This window comes from Sinohyriopsis cumingii, chromosome 15 (assembly GCF_028554795.1).
Source record: "Sinohyriopsis cumingii isolate HCF-2022 chromosome 15, ASM2855479v2, whole genome shotgun sequence".
Lineage (NCBI taxonomy): Eukaryota > Metazoa > Mollusca > Bivalvia > Unionida > Unionidae > Sinohyriopsis > Sinohyriopsis cumingii.
In genome coordinates, this window is record NC_142975.1 from 59798789 (window position 1) to 59820921 (window position 22133).

General features: G+C 33.9%; 1 protein-coding gene across 2 annotated transcripts in view; it reads left to right on the forward strand.

Moving 5' to 3' along the window:
- LOC149781887 (uncharacterized) overlaps positions 1-18481 on the forward strand; it is a 53147-nt gene extending 34666 nt beyond the window's left edge. Inside the window, exons 3-7 of one of the 2 annotated variants that reach the window (XM_089936079.1) lie at positions 7034-7068; positions 8536-8682; positions 13232-13346; positions 14131-14224; positions 16087-18481. In XM_089936079.1, the coding sequence (XP_089792205.1) occupies positions 7034-7068; positions 8536-8682; positions 13232-13346; positions 14131-14224; positions 16087-16566 (871 nt within the window). In that variant the 3' untranslated portion in view covers positions 16567-18481. The other variant, XM_089936080.1, reaches the window with a different exon arrangement.
- Positions 18482-22133: the final 3652 nt, after the last annotated feature.

Genomic DNA, 22133 nt, shown 5'->3' on the forward strand with positions numbered 1-22133 from the left:
AATGCATCCCCAAAATTCCAAACTATTCAACAAGATAGCTACAAAGTATATTTAATGGGAAAAAGGGCGGGGGGCTGGCAATTTTTGTAAGTGGCTCCGTCTTTGATGTGGCAGTAGGGAACCCTAAACCACCACTCGACCCATATGAAACAATTCAATACCAGTCAATCATCGCACACACAGGAAGAACAGAACTAACACTGTTCAACGTCTATGACCATGGAGGAAAAAATGTAGACACATTCCATACAATGATAGGTGACATCGACGACAACGTCAACATCTGGGGAGACTACAGACCACAGAGCGAACAGTGTGGAGGAAATCACTTGGGCAAAATATGAAGAAATATCGAAGGTGTATCACGCAAGCAAATCTAGTATTATTGAACAATGGAGCCCGTACTAGAATAAACCATGAAAATGGAATGACATCAGCCATAGATCCACCTCTGTGAACTTCCCAAATAGCTGAAATAGTAGACAAGGAAGAAAACCAAGATGGCGATGTCACAAGCCTGATTGGATTGCATTTCGAACTATATACACGTGCATGGTGTTATGTATAGTTAATTTAATTGTTTGTCTATTAGTTTTAAATCTCATTTTTTATTCCATTACAAGCTATTGTAATGTAACGTTGTTTACTGGATTTGACCTTGTCCAGAATTGAGTTCAGTTCTGTTTGAAGTTTGAATTTTTTAAATTTTTATTTTATTTTATTGATGTAAAGAACTAATAATGAAACATTGTATCTATTTCCTGACCTTGTTCCGAAATCAGTGACAGTTTAGGCAAACAAGGTTTTTAAATGTTTTTTTTAAATTATCTTTGTCAGAGTAAGAATCATTAAGTTGAGTCAAGGTCATACCTGGACTACGTGTCATTAAGCATGTGTCAATTAATAAACAAATTTCTATTTTTTCCAGAAGGATGAACTTTTGAACCCCATCTGGGAATCTGTTTACGTCTTAATTAGGTGTATAACAGATGTTCTGATAGACGTTCTATCAGTCGGGCAACCACATTTGGCACGTTAAGTTTTATTATGTTGTGACCAGTTGGGCTCAATTTTATTTTCTTCAAATTATTGAATTCAAGTGATTTTTTCCCTGGAATTACCAAAGTGCTCTGATCAGTTTTTGGACAAAGACATTCACTGGAATATGTACGGAATAAAAACTGGAATAATATTTTCTTTGATTGAACAATAGACTTTTGACACATTAGATCAACGTTGACTATTCCACACGCAATCTCCTTTCATAGGGATTTGAACTGAGATTCACTTAGAACTTTTCATTAAAATGACTTGTGTTTTTTAATTCTTGGATTATTTTTGGATTTAATTCGTAAAACCATAAGTTCATGTTTTCCTCATTTTTCAGTTTGTAGTCTAGGGAAATAAAATATTAGGTAAATTATTAATTAAATTTTACAAAGCTTGTTGTCTTTCACTATTTTTTGTTACTCATTTTAAGATCGTAGACTCGTAACAATAGCCAGAGAGCAACTGCATGAAGACAATACAGATACATTCAATCATAACATTGCCGAAGCCCTCTCCATGGAGGATGTTTGAAAATTAACAAAACAGGGGTGGGTGACATCTGCAAAACGATCGGTCCAATGGTGGAACGAAGAATGCAACCAAGCAACAAAGGAAAAGAAGAAAGCATTAAAGAAGTTTAGTCGCTCCAAGGTCTGACAGGAATAAGATTTTTCAAATTACAAAGTAAAAGAAAAACTGACCAGAATGTTTGTCATCGCCGCTAAACAGAAAACCTGGTCAGAATTCTGCTGATCCCTAAACTTTAAGCAAATGCAAAACAGGTGTAGGATATAATCAAATCCATTTGAGAGAAATCATCACACTCCACCCCCGAAATCTCAGGGGTCATCACCAACAAGGAAAAAGCGAACAAATTATCCACAAACTTCGCAGGGATGAGTGGTATCTCAAATCACTAAACTACCTTCAAGAATCATTTAAAGAATCGAAGTTCTCCAACCTTTGTACCAACATGAAAGTTAATGTAGCCCACTGAACGTCGCATTCACCTTATACGAGTAGAAAAGAACATTCAAAGGGGGAAAAAACTATATATATATATATATATATATATATATATATATATATATATATATATATATATATATATATATATATATATATATATACATACATCCCCGAAAAAATGGAGTTAGTAATATTGGATCTGATCAACGCTGCCTGGAGAACCAGAGAAATCCCAAACGCTTGGAAACAATATATATTCATCCCCATCTCAAAACGAGGCAAAATCCATCAGATCGCAATTCATATAGGCCTATTTTCCTAACAAACAACATCTGAAAAATTTTGGAGATAGTGATTAACGAAAGGCTAAAGCACCATCTTGAAAGTAACATCTTGATATCCCAAAATCAAAGCGGCTTTCGCAGCAAACACGTCAACGTTAGAACAATTGATTAAGATAGAATCGAATATCAAATTGGCTGTAATAGAAAGAGAAAATGTGACACAAACCTTATCGCTGTCTTCCTCAACATCCAAAAGGCATATCATCAAATATGGTCTATGGGTTTAATGGCGAAATTAAACCACTACGGACCAACAGGCCGCATTCATAAGTCGATATAAAACTTTCTCACCGGTCGTAAAATCAAATCTGGAATAGGGGATGAACTCTCGCAGACCTTCGAACTGGAGAATGGCACATTAAGGAAGTCTTCTGAACCCTACGCTGCTTAATATCATGATTAACAACCTGAAACAGTCTATAAATCCAATCCAACTATCACAGTTCTTCCACGACAGCGGTATTTGGAGAGCGGGAAATCCGTCCAGCAAAACTGGCATGGGTGAGCTTCAACGGGGTCTAGATAGAATTGGTCGGTGGGTTGACAAATGGAACTTGAGAATTTCCCTTGGAACAACTATACGGGTCGTATTTGTACCAAAAACACGACAACCTAGGGAATATCCAACACTATTCCTAACCAACATACACGTTAAATTTGAGAAGGTGCCAAATTTTTAGGTATGCTTTTTGATGAGCACCCATTATGGAATAAATATATAACATGTGTAATCAGGATCTGAACCTCCTCATGGACCTCAAAGAGACCAGTTGAGGGGCGGATTAGGACACCTTGCTGACCTTTTTATCGGTCTTTAATTAGATCAAACCTGGCTATGGTTGTCAAGCCTATTAAAGAAACTGGACAGCATTCAATACAGTAACAAAGCTTTAGGTTTACATACAGGCACTCTGAGAACCACATCTAGGGAAGTCCTTCAAATATTAGTATGCGAACCATGAAGAGAAGACCTACTCCTGAGGTATGCGGCCAGAATATCAATTCATGAAATGGCGCGTCCCACTAGGCCTGTACATGCAATTGGTACCTACACATATGGTGAGATGAAGATATATGAACTCACAACCAGTCTTTGGATAGATAGAATCCATGTTGAACATGGAAAAATTCCCCGACTATCTCCATGGGTGTGTAAGACCCCAACAATATACTTAGATGCAATATCAAACGGAAACAGACAAGAACATCCACTGGAACTAAGAGCAAACACTCTTTCGTAAATAAACACGATGTACTAAGAGTACACCAAAATGTACACAGATGGTTCGAAATCATCTTAAACATAACTACTGCTGAGTTCGTGATTCATGGAGGGGAGATACGGTCCTGGACTGGAGATTGCCGGATGGCTGTTTCATTTTCTCAGTAGAAGTTTGGGCAAAAGAAACCCTTATATGGATTCAATAATGCACACTCAGCGTATTAAAATCCATAGAATCGGTAAAATCACCAGCTGGGAAGACTTCTTACAAGAAGCAATCTTATACTTAGGAATTTAGAACAGAGGCACTGCACAGCCTAATTTATATAGGTACCATCCCACATAGATATCCCTGGTAATTAAAACAAAACGGCCAAAGAAGCGAAGTCCAGACTTAATGAACAAAGTCCTATTCAACTTGAATATATTGCTCAGGAAGTCTATAGTTTTATTCGACAACAGAATCAACGACAAATGGCAAATAGAATGGGACAGCAGTCCTATTGGTCGTAAGCAGTACTCAATTCAACCACTAATTTGCAGAAATATCAAGTACCTCAAACTAGCTAATTCAATGGAATGGAAAACACTCAACAGAGCCAAAACAAGAATCATATTGTTAGTTGGATGTTTGGGAAAATACTTGCCAAACAATGTTACATGGGGTATTAACTGCTCATACTGCCCAGTGCCAGAATGTCTACAACATGTCGTCAATATAGTACAAACACGCCACAAAGTACAAAGAACGAAATTACAGGCTACATTCAAAGCAATAGGAACACCAAGCGCATATCCATAAATCATGAAACTAAGTTACAGGAACGTCCATACGATATCCAAGAATATCATGAATTTCTTATAGGAAATTGGAAAATCAGGAAAAATATAACCAATCGCACACCCTATCCACATAAACACTGGCATCCACTTCATCAACCTTCACTTACACTTACCTATGTATGTAACTAACGTGGGAAGGAAAATTACACAACACAAACCCTGATATAAACGTGAGGCAAAGAGAAATAATCGACTGAGGGACGGCACAAATGGGAGTGCTGTCGCTAGAGCATGGCTACGCTTTGTGCGTATCGAACTCCTTGCTGCCCTTGATCAGAACAAGGGCTAAACCACTTCAATAAGTACACTTCGAATATTAATTCAATGAACTAAGTAATATAACCTATAATTAGATGACAAATCACTTTACACAAACATATTAGGACAGCTCTATCTTCTAAAACAACTCAAACCGCTATAATCTCTACCTCGCTACATTTTCGAATAGTGCAATTCTAAACCCGATTGAGACAAATTAACCCCATCATCCAAATGTGTACAAGGTAATCGTAACTTGAACCACCAGGCCCAGTCGTTAAATACATCGATTTGATTACTAACCTCTCATAATATAGTATCAGCCGTCCCCAAATAGCATACGTATAAGGTGGTCCGAAACCCAAGACTATCTGGCCAAGCTGCACAATAAGTCAACAGCAATAAACCGAATTAAGAATATTAAGGCCCCAAACCTATTAACATAAAAGGTGGTAAATCTCAATACCAGCAGCCCCTCCCCCCCACACCCCCGGCACAAGGCGGGATACAAAATTAAACCTTATTTGGACCAAAGGAACAGGGCTCACAATGATTACCAATGACCCAAAACCGGTCCATAAATTATAGAACTTATAAGGTGCTTATAGGCCGAAAATCATCATACCCAGCCGCAGAAGGTGGCAATCTTTGGACCTAACCAAAACTCAAACGCCAGTTGAAGAGCAATGTTTACGAAATTATTATAACCATCAATTACTGTTCTCCTTCCCTATGTTTTCTCTACTTCCTCTAACGCCACAGAAATTTCACTATTCTAAATTCCGGCAAGACACCACATTTAACTTTCGGAATATCTGGGAAACAAAATTACACTCTGGATAATAGTTGCCTTTAATATGACGTGCGGTGGATCCGTTGCCCCCTCTCCACCCTTTCCTTGGCCGGATATGGTAATTAAACATTGTGCTGTGCACTCATCAATGAGCACATGAGTGAAGCTCTAATTCCCTCCCGCGTGATAAATTAAGTAGACCACGGTGTGCACATTAATGAGTCCTGCATGCAAAAATGGGATAATGCGATTTAAATCCTAAGATCAGTCAGTCAGTCCAGTCAGTCAGTCGTATCATTATTCGTCCAACAGAGAAGAATGACAGCAAAAAAACCTTTGTAATACAGAAAAGTTGCAGGAAGAGGTAGACATTGTGGTGAACATTGATAAGCTATAAGAGCAAGTTTAGTCTCAATGATACACCCTAAGCCGAGTGAGTAGGAAAGCGACTGCTCTACAAAGAGCTATGAACATGATCAAACAAGTTATCGAAGAAGAAAAGGAGAAGATAAAGGTCATATGGAATAAGGGGAGAATGGAAAAGGAGAATGAGAGGAAACAACAATATTTCCAACACATAAATTAAAACCGGATCACGGTAACGGAAAAATTGGTGCTAAAACCTTTGTAAAAGACGATAAAGGAATATTGAAAATCAAACCAGCAATCCATGATAAAGTTTTTATGTGAAAGTTAATGTTGGGAAGGCTGTCGGCCATGGTCTAGAACTCTTGTAAGTGACGAAAAAAGAAGTTGGTAGTCAAACTCATTCGAGGTCCATTAAGTATGTAGCTGCAAGTTGTATGTGACTGGGATAAAAAAGTTCTTCGATAAAGTTGACCTGCAGAAAATAAAGATAAGTTGTCTTTGGTTTGGAAACTTTAATGGGAATGATTGATAACCTGTCAGTGTTAAAACATTCTGAAGATGATGTATAGGAAAGGTGAAAATCCAACTGATGCTAAATTTGTTTAAATTCTAACCATTTCGGTTATAGTTATCTTGCAGAAACAAAGGTGAGGAAGCATGGGAATCACGGGCAATGCCTAAGCTAAAAATGTGTTAGTCGACTGAGATTTTAAAGTCATTTTAGCTGCTGAGAAAAGCTGGTTGAAATCCAATTATCCCCAGTAAAATTACTTTGTGAAAACCAAATTGCTATCTGCAGGCCGGACTGATGGACTGACGGACATACAACGTGGTTGTTCTAGTGATCCGTCAACTGCGCCCAGTGGGACGCAAATTACACTTGTTGACATGGATCTGCATGTCTTTAGCTTCGTGAATGGTATGTTTGTACAATATCTATTGCTAAACGACTTGAAAAATCTAAAATCATGTATATATATATATATATATATATATATATATATATATATATATATATATATATATATATATATATATATATATATATATATATATATATCATTGTGTGTGTGTATATATAAATTGATCCGCAAAATCTTTAATGAAAATATTCCGTTCATTTCGTTTGATAAGATAGTAAACACATATTTGATATTTTCTCTCTACGTGATTTCTCAATTGCAGTCAAAGTACAGGGAAGACGTCAACTACGACTAAGAGTGAGTTCTTTTATTTGAGTGGACATTCTTTCGATCATGAACTAAAATCTTGATGATCCGAACATATTATTCGGACTCGAAGCAACTTACTTCGGATAATACTTTTTAAACATTTCTTGGGAAACTTTAACTCCCAAACCATTAAATACCACAATGAGTTTGAATGATCGATTTTATTTTATTCGCGTGTTAGTTATTTTTCGTGGGAAAATGAAATAGTATCAAATACATATTCTGTCCGCACATTTGTCTAAATATTTTAATATGTCATGTTAGTTCCTTCGTCTGACCGTGCTTACACACACATACATCACTAATAACCGTATTCCTTATAAACGGAACTTCGTCTACAGTCTGTGTTAGAGTGATGATATTTAGTGTGCTGTTTATGGAAGATGAGTAGATGGCAACGAAGATTTATTATTCTGGATGCATACCACTACACTAACACCCAAGGAGGAAGAGGTGATGGTAAAAGGTAATATTTTCATAAGTAATATGAACTTCTACTTATAAGCGGAGCTTCACGTTCACTGATTGTAGGAGGGGAATCATATTAGACATACTCCAGCAGGATTTGTCCATAACAAAAATGTTTCGAATTTACAATGCAGCTAATGAGATCAGTGGTTGTGGTGGGATATGCGTGGGTTTCTGCTATTGGTTTTGGTGGTGATATGTGTGTGCATGTGGTTTTAGTAAAATAATATACATCAATGTCATCATAAATGTGCACATTTTGTATCCCAGGCCCATTCCACTCATCTCATCTCAGGACTCCCCTCTTCCTTCCCAATCCCAGGATTGCTTCCAGGATACGAAACATCGTTTTTACCTGCTCACCCTACTCATTTTCCGAATATGATCCCTCTCGTTCAATCTGTGTAGATGGAGTTTATGTTACAATCGATGGACGGTCGCATGAATGTGACTTACGGACTGACAGACGTACGGAAGGACATTTTCACAATATATCCGCGAAGTGATGATATAAGAAGGGTACTATATTGATGATGGTTTCCATCTTGGTCGTTTTGTTTTTGTTTTTGGTTGCCAATGAAATGAAATAAACAAATAAGTATCCAACTTGAAAATTAAATCTTACAGATATCGTTTCAGATCTGACCGCATTCTCATTAAATATAGTTAGCTTGAGAAACTACTCAAATCAGAGTTTTATTCCTCTGTAAGGCCTTTATATTGTGAAATTTAGGTCAATATCTCAATGTCAAGTCCTGAAAAGCCAGTTTGTTTGAAAACGTAGGTTTGATCTAATTATTCTACCGTTGTTTAAAAAAAATAATCGGTGTGCAAGGATGGGTAGTTTTACTTAATATCAAGTTGTTTTATGAAAGAAGAACATCGTTAATGTTCAAATATAGATAATATTTAATAGTAAATATGGTGAAAACAATAATACTATCGTTCCATGGTAATAACTTCAAAGTAAACTATTTGTTGTTCTAGGGAACGGAGAGACGACAGACCATGCATCAAAAAGTACAGACGAAACTACGACTAATATGCAAACTCCCAATGGAACAATAATCAAGGCAAAGATTCCAAGTTCGATTTCTCCTGCAAGTAAACATAATAAACACGCAAACCAAGAAGGTAACGTTATTGTACAAAATAATAATAATAATGTTACTTTTGGGGGAATGAATAGGGTTGTTTTGTCGGATGAAGACGCAAATTGTATTGAGAATTATTATCATTGAATGATACTTGGTCATTGTGGTCGTATTCATTCTCGATTCTCTTTTCTTTCGCTTCTTTTGCTTCTAATGTCGTCTGCATGTTATCGCAGTGCATGTTTTACATGCATGGCATTATTTTCATTTCAAGTGCATCAGAGACAGGAGAGTTTATTCTATACCTGCAGCATCGTCGACGTCGACGGTGCTGTCCGCAGTGTATACACATTTTATTATTCTGTAATTACCTACATCATTAGGCATCATTGTATAGCAGTACATGCATCAGTCCGAACGACACTAGAAATTAGGTAAGAACAATCTACTTTTTTTACATTTATGAACATTTTGTTTACAGCTTAGCTCATGTATTATAGTTTTGACTTTTTGATATAGCTTTACCTTGGCATGGCATTGTTATATAACTTGGTCAGACCACCATAGCATTTCATTTCGAACCATTGCATGGGAACATACATCAATGATGCCCAGTTCTCATGGGATAGTTATTGACAGATCTGGACTACTTTAAAAACATTTAATTACATTTTTAAAATCGATTACCAATCACAGGAACGTTTTGTAGACCACTCATTTTCTAAAGAAAACTCACCCCATCTTTGTTGCTAGTCCATAATGTTATTTCTGAGCTGGATCAATGATATGTAAATAAGAATTCAAAAAACAGTGAAGTTCTCAGATCGCAATATAAGCTGTTTATTATGCTTTGAGCAAACAATTTATTGAAATTTGTATACCCACATAACTAACACAAATCAATATAGTTTTAGGTGCAACAGCTTCAGCGAGATGATAAAATTCTTCATGATTGCCATATAATAGAGGCAATACCATTTTCGAAAGGTGGCGTACGTTTGTTTGCATGTTAGGTAGTGTAAAATGATGATAAACACTTGTTGTTTGGTTTCAAAATAACTTAGGAAATATTATTATTGATTTGTCGATTTTAAATAAAAAACAGATATATCGTAGCAGTTTAGAAAAGACGAAGATTTAAAGCTTACATTCAATGATTATAACATTAACTTAAACATCATAACTTATCATACTAATACTGTTAAAATAGTCCGGTATGAAGTAATATTGTTAAAACAGTACAATGTGAAGTCAGATTGTTAAAATAATGCGGTATGGAGTAAGATTGTTAAAACAGTAGCGTATGAAGTAAGATTGTTGAAACAATGTTGTGTGTTGTAAGATTGCTAACACAGTGCGATATGAGATTAGATTGTTAAAACAGTACGGTATGAAATAAGATTGTTAAAAGAGTACGGTATGAAGTAAGATTGTTAGAACAGTACGTTATGAAGTAAGATTGTTAAAACAGTGCGGTATGAAATAAGATTGTTAGAACAGTAAGGTTTGAAGTAAGATTGTTAGAACAGTGCGGTATGAAGTAAGATTGTTAGAACAGTACGGTATGAAGTAAGATTGTTAAAACATTACGGTATGAAATAAGATTGTTAGAACAGTAAGGTATGAAGTAAGATTGTTAGAACACTACGGTATGAAGTAAGATTGTTAGAACAGTACGGTATGAAGTAAGATTGTTAGAACAGTACGGTATGAAGTAAGATTGTTAGAACAGTACGGTATGAAATAAGATTGTTAGAACAGTACGGTATGAAATAAGATTGTTCAAAGAGTCCTGTATGAAGTAAGATTGTTAGAACAGTACGTTATGAAGTAAGATTGTTAAAACATTACGGTATGAAGTAAGATTGTTAGAACAGTATGGTATGAAGTAGTAATGCCTTGTGTAATTGATGTGTGCAAATAAAAAATTGTAATTGCCTAAATTAAGAGTAAAAATCGAAAATTCTTTCAACTTTGCTTGGTCTGCCTACAATGATACGATACAAACAGATTTAATTATGAAGCATGAAGTTTGATTCGAATAAACAGCACATGACAACTCAGTATTTCAGAAAATGTTTTGTAATCACTATTATAAATTAATCGTTTTTAATCAACTAATAATCGTTTTACCTAAATATGAAATCATGCACACGATTTAAAGTATTTAAGAAACATTGCACATTGCTTAACATAAAGTTAATAATTGGATCTGCTGTTGGCTTGGCGATAACGCATAAAGAAAAATTGTCAAGTGTAATACATTTTCTGGATGGTTTTGTACCCGTTTTAAAATGCCCGATAAAGAAAAACATTTAAGACATTTTCTAACGTTAATGAAAATCACGTTTCTTACATAAGTATAAACATATTCTGGGGACAAATTAAGCGTCACAAAATAAAATAATTTTTTGAAAGAATGGTTAAATGAGCAATATACCTACACTTTTTACATGCAATATAAAAGTAACATACTTATATTGAGGTATATATTAATCACGTGAATGAGAAGTGGCAGACAGAATAGTATAGAGATGGTTTCAACTGCATCTTGACATGGGCTGAACAAATTGAAACAAGAAAGGAAGGTTACATGTACCATGCTTTCAGAGACGCATTCAAAATATGTACTTACCGCGGACCGGCAGAATCTCAGGTGTTGCACAGTTCCTTGGCAGACAAAGCAAGATCATAAAGTAAAAAACAGTATTTATTTTTAATACTATTCGTTGCATAAGCTGCTGTAGCTTACTTTTTGAAATAATCTATTAACCTGTATGTCTGTCAGATGCTTTGTTTACACCTTTATCCCAAACGATAGGTTACAAATCCGCTTGTGCTAAAATAGGTAAAATAATATTTTCAGGCAAGAAGGAAACCCTCTATCCAGCTGTTTTCAAATGTCAGCCTATCTCACTACCAATAAGTGTTGGCAGTGCTGCTGTTGCTTTGTTAGCTAATTCTAACAAATAATTATAATTTTTCTTAAAATGTTTTCCGAATTTTATCAACGAATAAAACGTCTTTGTCTCCAAAATTACCATTACCACTATTAGCTCCATTTCCAGCATCTGCGTGACCTTTTAAATAAATTGCATAGATAAATCAATTAATGATATAATGACTGTTTTCGCTGTATCTTTAGCAGCTATTGTTATTTTCAAACAGTTACCTTCAGCATTTCACTTAATTATTATGTTTCCTAACCTTCAATTGATATTTTATAAGCGTTGTCTCTAAATTGTTTAGATGTCCAGCGAATTGCGTTCTGTTTTTCTCCTCCGAACTTCCTAACTGTTCTTTTTTAGGTATAATATGTGCAAATGAAGAATTTTATATGTGTCTCTTTTCGGCAGTCATTTTCGTGGGGGCGTATTAGCCATACTGTCGATAATCCACGAAAATAGGTTCCAAAACAGAACAGTGAACCATTGTTATTTAATAATCTATTTTCTTTAGTGAAAGAGTTCCAGGATAAGAATTAAATACATGTTTCTCGAAGGGAGCTGGACCTCTTTTTTGTATATTTGTTTCAGATCAATCTGATTGGAGGTCCAACATCGGCCTATATCGAACTTTGTCCTTTAACCATACTGTAAATCACTAGGAGGTGAATTTAATTAGATCATACAATCACGAGATGTATAATATTACGCTACATAAGGCTGACATTGATCTGAAGTTTTGATTTGTGCTCTGCAACATATTAGCATGTGTGTTTTTTAAATCCATCCATATTCAGTGACGATCAGTGAAACAATTTTCAGTCATTTAATTATTAAATTCTGTATCCAGATTGTATCAAGAGCTTTAACAGAATATATAAAACAACAGTAAATATTTTTATTAAAGCTTTGATAGTAAAAATGTGTCATGATTAGTGTTGTCTGAAGTAGGCAACTAAAAGTTTTCATCTATCAACTTTGAACAGTTATTCATCTTTCGTCTGTTATAATTGTGTGCGTGTTTTTAAATACTTGATATTAATCAGATTTTGCTAATATCAGGGAATTTTACTTTAGCTGATATTAAGCAGACACACACACACACACACACACACACACACACACACACACACATATATATATATATATATATATATATATATATATATATATATATATATATATATATATATATATATATAGTGTATGAAAAGTTTTCATTGTTTGATATTCAGCAGATCTTTTAATACATATACAGAAATTTTCCATTAGCTGATATTTAGCAGATTTTCAATATATGAAGGATTTTTTTTTATTTCTCTTAAATGACATTTTATTTCTCTTAAATAACTTACAGAGAGAAAGATAAAGCTAAATTGCCAGATGCAATCAATTCCTTAGCAATCAAATAAATGCCATGTTTATATATATATATATATATATATATATATATATATATATATATATATATATATATATATATATATATAATTTCTCAACTTTAATGTTCCAGTTATTACTCCGTTGTGATTGGAAAGTTAGTATGATTATTGCTATTATTATTATTATTATTATTATTATTATTAACATTATTATCATTGTTATTATTATTATTATTATTATTATTATTATTATTATTTTTAGATGACAGAAGCAAAATAGATTTAACTCTGGCCGTCGCCTTGGTCATAATAGCATTTTGTTTCGGTGTGATTGTGATGGCAGTAATTCTTTGTTGCATTCCACAAAAATGGAGGAGGTATACTTTATCAAAACTTCTATTAAACATGATATACTTCTATATATTAATCAATTCGAAGTAGACTTCACAAATGTATGTATGTATGTATGTATGTATGTATGTATGTATGTATGTATGTATGCATGTATGTATGTATGCATGTATGTATCTATGCATGTATTTATGTGTGTATGTATGTATGTATGTAGTATGTATGTACGTATGTATGTATGTATGTTTGTGTGTATCTATGCATGTATGTATGTATGTATGTATGTATGTACGCACGCACGCATGCATGCATGCATGTATGTATGTATGTATGTATGTATGTATGTATGTATGTATGTATGCATTCGTGCATGTATGGATGAATGCATGTATGTATGTATGAAAGAAGACGCGTATTAGTTTTCACTCGGAGATTGAAATCATTGCCAATATAGTCTTTTAATAAGCAAACTCTTTTCATAAACCTTTTAAGTAAAACAACAACAACTCCTATAAATCAAAATGGTTGTTCGAGAACTATGTTGGCTCAGCTATGTTTGCTTTTCGAAGAGGTTTAGATATATGTGATCACGTAAGACTGACTTGTACTCGTGAAATATTAGTGAAGTATTCATGTGAGTAGTTGGAGACAAGGAGAGAGAGAGAGAGAGAGAGAGAGAGAGAGAAACAAACACAGTCAAAGGACAAACACATATACAGACAAACAGATGAACAATTATCGCTGTTAACCACCACATTACACATGCGTTATTTTGCTGCAGGAATAACTTGTGTTGGATTTTATTTTTAGCCGCGTTCCAGGTCAACGTACACATAACGCTAGTAAATCATTTACAGAAAGATCAGACGCCGTTCTTCTGATGTCAGACATTAATATACAGACGGTAAGATTGTCACGCTCACTCACATATGTGCATGAAAGCAAACATAGACACACACACACATCTGTATGTTTCTCTCTGTGTCTCTGTCTGTCTGTCCGTCTTCCTCTCTCTCTCTCTCTCTCTCTCTCTCTCTCTCTCTCTCTCTCTCTCTATATATATATATATATATATATATATATATATATATAACACAGTGCATTTAAAGTGTTGTAATAAAACAAATTGATATCCCAGTACTATTGGTATATCAAATTGTGATCCGCCCATGGCGCAATAATACGCATATATAATCATTATCGCAACACTGTTCTATTGATTCTAGGTCAATGATGAATTTCCATACATTAATCATTAATGACGTATGCAAATAGCGATTAAACGTGTTAATAATCCCTGTTTTCTAAATGAATTTAATATGTTCTGTTCACCCCTCCCCTCTCATGCATAAAGGAAAATAACTACGCAGAAATCTGGAATGAGTCAGAAAAGGTTTTTGGGTTGGATGAAAACATTGAAATTGAACTTAACTAAGTCACCTACAAGAATATGGTTCGTTGTAATGGTATGTGTGCACCTTCCTTGTGATTTTTCTACAGTGTTTATATAATCAATGATTCAAAGTTGCAAAACCTGTCGACATTATCCGGTAAATTTATTGGTTACGTGGTACACATACTGTGATGTATTTAATGTTTGGTTGTTGTTGTTGTTTTAAACCTATTATAATGCTCTAAAAACGTATTAATTAAATATGAAAATGTCCAAGAGGCCCCTCTTCTCTCTCTCTCTCTCTCTCTGTACCATCGTAGCAAGATACGGGCGAAAATCTAAGAAAAGAAGAGGGCAGAGTGCTTTCGCTTGTTTCATTCCAGGTTGTCTCTGGACATATGAGTTATGGTAAAAGTTACGTTAAACCGAGCAAAGGATGAGAGAGAGAGAGAGAGAGAGAGAGAGAGAATTTTAAAGTCAAACCGAGCAAAGGGGGAGAGAGAGTTTTATGATCGATAGTACTGTTATTAAAGCAGAATAATGACTTAGATCAACTGTAAATATATTAAAATATTTTAATTACCTCTTGTTGGTTCGTCATTGGCTTAATTTCTATTCCACATTAATTTTCGTGTGCCGGTACGTGAATGGCTTAACGTACATGTGATTGGCGTAGGTAACCAAATGTTTCTAGCGCTCTACTTTCTTCATTTAAACCATCTTTCATGTTTAAATCGTAAGTGTGTATTATATTGATTTAATCAATTTGAAGAAAATTAGAAACTAAAAAATGTAAACACGGCTTGCTAATATGAAAAGGTGATTGTGAATAGCCACAAAAGGCATGGAACTACATTTGGTAGCGGATGCACTCGGGGATGTGAGGAGTTCATGTACTCGGTCAATACACAGCTGCCTGTAGTAAATCTTAACTTCAAAGGGCATATATATATATATATATATATATATATATATATATATATATATATATATATATATATATATATGCATGTGATATAAAGCCTCGTTTTCTTTTAATGAAAAATGTATACATCTCGTGGTATATCATGTAAAAGAATGATGTATTCACCTGAATAGCATCCATAAAGTTGAGGCGAAAGCGCATGAATATTTTTCTGATCGTCTGTTAAGTTAACTAATTTTTGTATATAATATCCGGCACATGAACAGATTCATTTTCACACACACACACACATAGACACACACACACACACAGATACACACACATATCTATCTATCTACCTTTATATATATATATATATATATATATATATATATATATATATATATATATATATATATATATATATATATATATATATATATATATATATATATACATATATATATAGGTTGATTCCGTTTATTCGGATCTCATTGACCGAGAAATTCTATCAGCCAATAACGCTCATGTAAATCGAGGAGCCGAGCAACCTGAACGAAGAGTTCCGTCAGCGCCAAGCGATTACGAGATTGCATTTGAACGAGGTAATCAAAGAAGCAGTTTGGAACATCCATATAGTAGAGTTTCCGTAGATAGTAACGTATATCCGATTGCAGCCAATCAAACTGAGCGCAACGAGACGAACACTGAAGAGGGCAAACATGATTACTTTCTTCTTGCATTAAATGCGGCTGACGGGGAAAATGCTACAGAGGGAAGCGAAACAATAATGATCGAGGAAAATCACGACTATTTTGTTCATGCACCACATGAACATGATGGGGAAGATGACACTGAAAGAAACGACATGGGAATGGGAAAGAAAAATCACGACTACTTTACTCTTGCACGACATGATGGGGAAATTGCACTGAAGAAAATAAACTAGGATCACGTCTGTTTTGTTCCTTAATCATACGATGGGGCAATGGAATAAGAAAGATGGAGTGAAATGATCATCACGTCTTATTTGAAGAAAAAAAAAAAAAAAAAAAAAAAAAAAAAACGCTAGCTGTACTAATAGAGAACATGAGTACTCTGTAGTTGAATCACATACATTGCACTGGAGACAAACCTGTTGTTAGGCAGTGTTAGACAAACATTACATACAATTGTTACTACTACGGCTACTATTATTACTATTTTTAATTGTTAACGGTGCTAAATTGGTCGACCTTCAGTATCATAATGCTATCCACGTCTCAAACAATATTGAGGAAAATCTGAACCTCTAAAAACAATAAACAAAACAATAAAAACTGGAATAAGTATGGATAGACAGCCATTAATTTGTGCACCTTACATATCCTGACTAATTAGATCAATTATGAATGCTTATACTCATCTCCTTCAGTTAATTATGACATAGGAGAGAGAACTCATTTTTGTATCTTTTTTTTAAATATCTGCAAGATCATAATTATGTGCTAACATATTATATTCTGAATTATTAATAATATTATGCAAAACTAAATTTTTCATAGTTAACTTTGCTCAATTATTTTTAAACTTTCACTGGCATAGAAATCCTGACTGTTTTCTTTGGTGCAAGTAGTTCTTTTTGTGTAGTGTTGCAATTTAATATCTATAGGTCTCCATTTGCAAGATAGGATTCATTGTATTGAACTCGGACTTTTCTTTACAACTTAGAAATCTGGAATAGGGTCAAATAATGTCTTCACGAATAATGCCTTATAATGTCATCAATAGTAATGTCCTATAATGTCATCATTAATAATGTCCTATAATGTCTTCATTAATAATGTCCAATAATGTCATCATTAATAATATCATATAATATCATCATCAATAATGTCCAATGATGTCATCATTAATAATGTCCAATAATGTCATCATTAATAATTTCCTATAATGTCTTCATTAATAATGTCCTATAATGTCATCATCAATAATGTCCTATGATGTCATCATTAATAATGTCCTATAATGTCATCATTAATAATATCCTATGATGTCATCATTAATATTGTCCTATAATGTCATCATTAATAATGTCCTATAATATCATCATTAATAATACCCTATAATGTCATCATCAATAATGTCCTATAATGTCATCATCAATAATGTCTAATAGTGTCATCATTAATAATATCATATAATATCAGCATCAATAATGTCCTATAATGTCATCATCAATAATGTCTAATAGTGTCATCATTAATAATATCATATAATATCAGCATCAATAATGTCCTATAATGTCATCATTAATAACGTCCAATAATGTCATCATTAATATTGTCCTATAATGTCATCATTAATAATGTCCTATAATGTCATCATTAATAACGTCCAATAATGTCATCATTAATAATGTCCTATAATGTCATCATTAATAATGTCCTATAATGTCATCATTAATAACGTCCAATAATGTCATCATTAATAATGTCCTATAATGTCATCATTAATAATGTCCTATAATGTTATCATTAACAATACCCTATAATATCATCATCAATAATGTCCTATAATGTCATCATCAGTAATGTCCTATATTGTAATCATCAATAATGTCCTATAATGTCATCATCAATAATTAATGTCATCATTGTAACATTACATTTTTCATAGCGCTCATTTAACCACATGGCTTTAACAAGATTTTATTTACAATTTGGAAACATTGTAATCAAGACCTTTCGATTCCAGAAGCTGCTTGTCCTAATTGCAACATTTTATTTCCAAATTAATCCGTGTATTGATAAAACTTTATAATTTGTTTGTACAATGTTTTATTAGGTTAAGGGTGAAATATAAAAGTGCAGAATCTCTATTCACTTTATGTTCGTTTTATACCTATTGTTCATTAATTGCTTTACTACAGTAATATCTACATTACCTGTCATAATTTTCTGGTGTATGTTTAGTTACATCATTTTATGGAATGTTACATTTTTGGAAGGTCCTACACATTGGAATAACATGAGACTATCTGAGGACAAGGGGAAATGTACAAACGTACACCTAATATCTAACTCGAAATTAGGAGTGACCATCAGCAACTCTTCACACCACACAAAGTAGAATGCAATAGAAACGAGATTAAAAATAAACGATTTTAAATCTCTTATAAATATATTAGGTATATTTAATTTGCATTGTTTGTTTGTAAGATATTTTATTGTTTGCTTACTGAGATGCTGTGGGTTATGTAAAGTTATATTTTGTGTATGACTTAGTCCAAAATCAAGTTTATTGTGTACCTGACCTGAATAATCTTTTCTTTTTTAGAATTCAGTAAATGAGTACCTAATGTTTTCTCCTTTAGCATGGGTTAACTATTAGGATTATTATCTTTGCCTGAGTCAATGACATTGTGTTTATCCTGTTCGTTATTATAATTTTAGAAATAGACATTAATTATAACTAAGATTTTATCTTGTAAACATTTGGAACCTTCCAGAATTAAATTTTAAATTAGATAATATTTATTTTAGAAAATGCCTGAGATAATGTAGAGGTCTAGCTTATCTAAAATTATTTATTCACAGTGTAAGATCTTAAGGAGTATCATTGTTGTCCAATATTTTGATAAGGCTAAAATTTGTTTTTTCGTGCTGTAAGATATTGAGGTAGACTCATTGTTGTGTCCACTAGTTCGCTTAGGCTGGAATTTATTTATTCAAATTATTTATTTACTAGAAACACAAAGTGCGCATCATCTAAAATTATATTCTTGTAAAGAGACATTAACTGGGAATTATAGTGAAATTCAGCTAAGGATATATTCTTGGATTCTATTATTGCGAGTAAACAAAAGACTCTTGTCACACCACTACGATATCGACCACCACAGGCACATCAACACTTCCAGCGTTGGGGTTATTTATTTTGGATTACGCCGAAAGTTTATTGAGAACTTTAAATATTAGGAATTGTGTTATAAATTCTGGGATTAGTTGGTATTTAACTCTCAATACCGTAAGATCTTGCTAAATGTTTCAAATTTTACAAAGCTTGTTGCTTCTCACTCTTTTATATTACTTATTCTAAGATCACAGAGTCGTAATTAATAAACCACCTTTCCCTTTCTTGCTACGTCCCTAGTATGCCCTGTTTTGAGACACACACACACACACACACACAGTGTTCAGACCCACGTGCTGTTTGTTTGGACTGCTTTATGAACTTGCAAATTTAGCTCCTCAAAATGCCTGAACACAAAAGTTTTAAAGCGTTCGGAGCAGCATTCTAGGCTTCTAGGAACTTAAAGGGAGGCTGGAGGTGTCAGTTTTGTCTCTGAGAGGAGGGCATGGGCGTTACAGGCGAACATGATTTTACATATGTTTATAAGGGATGTAAAATTTATCTTTAATGCCCTATCTTTAAAGTTCTACTCTGTGTGGTCAGTAGATGAATGGCTGTCGGTCAGAGTCATTGGTTAGCATGAGGAAGGTTTAACATTACATTTCCCGTTAGATGCCAATGAGACCCACATTTTATACTCCCGTTAGATACTAGTGTGCCATCTCCATGTTAAATTCTCATCAGAGGATATATAGCCACACCACGTAAAATTCCCACTGAGACTAGAAAAGCTCCACCATGTTAAATTCCCACTGAGACTAGAAAGTCCCATCACGTTAAATTTCCACTGAGAATGGAAAGTTCGTCCATATTAAATTCATACTGAAAATAGAAAGCCCCACCTCGTTAAACTAACACTAAGAATGCCCCACCATGTTAAATTAACACTGAGACTAGAAAGCCTCGCCATGTTGTATCCCCACTGAGACTATAAAGCCCCACCACGTTAAATTCCCACTGAGACTAGAAAGCCCGACCATGTTAAATTCCAACTGAAGCCAGGAGAAATACATTGTCAAATTCCAGTTAGGGGCTACAGTATCAGTTTCTTTTTATATAAAAAAAATTGATCCTTGATTTTACCCTCTCTCTCTTTTGTTCTTTCTCTCTCACTCTGTTTGGCATAAAAGTCTATCGACAGTGTACGATTCACAACTTCGATGTAATTCAAGTTTAGCCTTTTTTAAACTTTGAAGAGAGTCACTTTGCATTCTTTAGGCCTATATAATTTATTTTCATTTTGTAATAAACTGACTACTGAAAAATCAAAGCTGCATCATAATTTGACATTAACCTAACAAGACAGTTTCTGCCCATATATTTATCAACCAAACAGACAGGGCAGTCACATGACACTGGAGATCTTTCTGACAACATTCACTGACAGTTAACTGGTAAAAGTTGAAAATAGTTCTCGTCCAACAGCCACAGTTTCACTCCTCACATGAAATGTAGCAATGGAATGTAAATAGACGTAAGTCGGTGCTGGCAAATCTTTAACATTTGTTAAAACTGATAAATGAAAGTTTACCTGACTTGATACTCAGTATTTTTGAAATACAGCTAACTGCAAGTGAGCATCCTAAATGTAGGTCAGCCAAAATTTCTAATACATCCCTCGAAATTCATACAGAATTTATGAAAGGAAAAATCTATGACTATTTTAGAATAGGATTTCATTTAGCCGCTATAAAGTCACACAGAAAGGAGGATAATGTTAACTTCCCCATGAAGCCATATTGACGAAAAAAATGAAGCCTAACGGTTAATTTCCGTTGGACACCATCAACCCACATACGATTCAAAACAGAATTCCCGTTTGACGCAATAAACCAAAAGAAGTAGTGACCTAATTTTAATGTCCTCTTGTTGGAATAAAGCCGATAAAATGAGGCATAAGGTTAATTTGCCGCTTAGTGATACAACCCACAGATACTATTCAACACAGGACTCCCGTTTGAAGCTATAAACCAACGAAGATGGCGGCCTGATGTTTTTCTCCCATTGTCTCCCGAGTGCCATTAAAACTGGCGGCCTAAGTTTAATTTCTTATTGACCCTCAAGCATTGTCTTTTTCTATTATTATTATTATTATTATTATTATTATTAAAATTATTATTATTATTATTAGTAGTAGTAGTAGTAAAGAAGTTACAGTAAGAACTATCACAGAGGTAACACTATTCAATACTTTGAAAAAGTCGGCCCAAGATCCTGTACAGTGATATTTGCATATTAAGGGAGATAATCGTTGTACAATATATGGGTTCTATTATATTGCTTATTTCCCATTATTCTTGTCCAGGGCATAAATATCAAAATTTTGATCAATTAAACCATTAAAAAAAATATACAAGTAGAATTTTCCAATTTGTATTAGCATACGGCGTATTTAGTCTCCGGTAAACTATATTTAAATCAAATAGTACATTTAAATTTCAATTATGAAAGCATTATGTACCTAATATATACATTTTAAGTCATTTAATACATTAGGAGGTACCTATCGTCTTCATTTTAAGATTGCATGAAATGCCTCACAGTGCTCACAGTTTCATTACATGTAAATGTATAAATTGTCAATGTGTGTATGTATATATGCTGAAAAATGGCGTTAAGCCC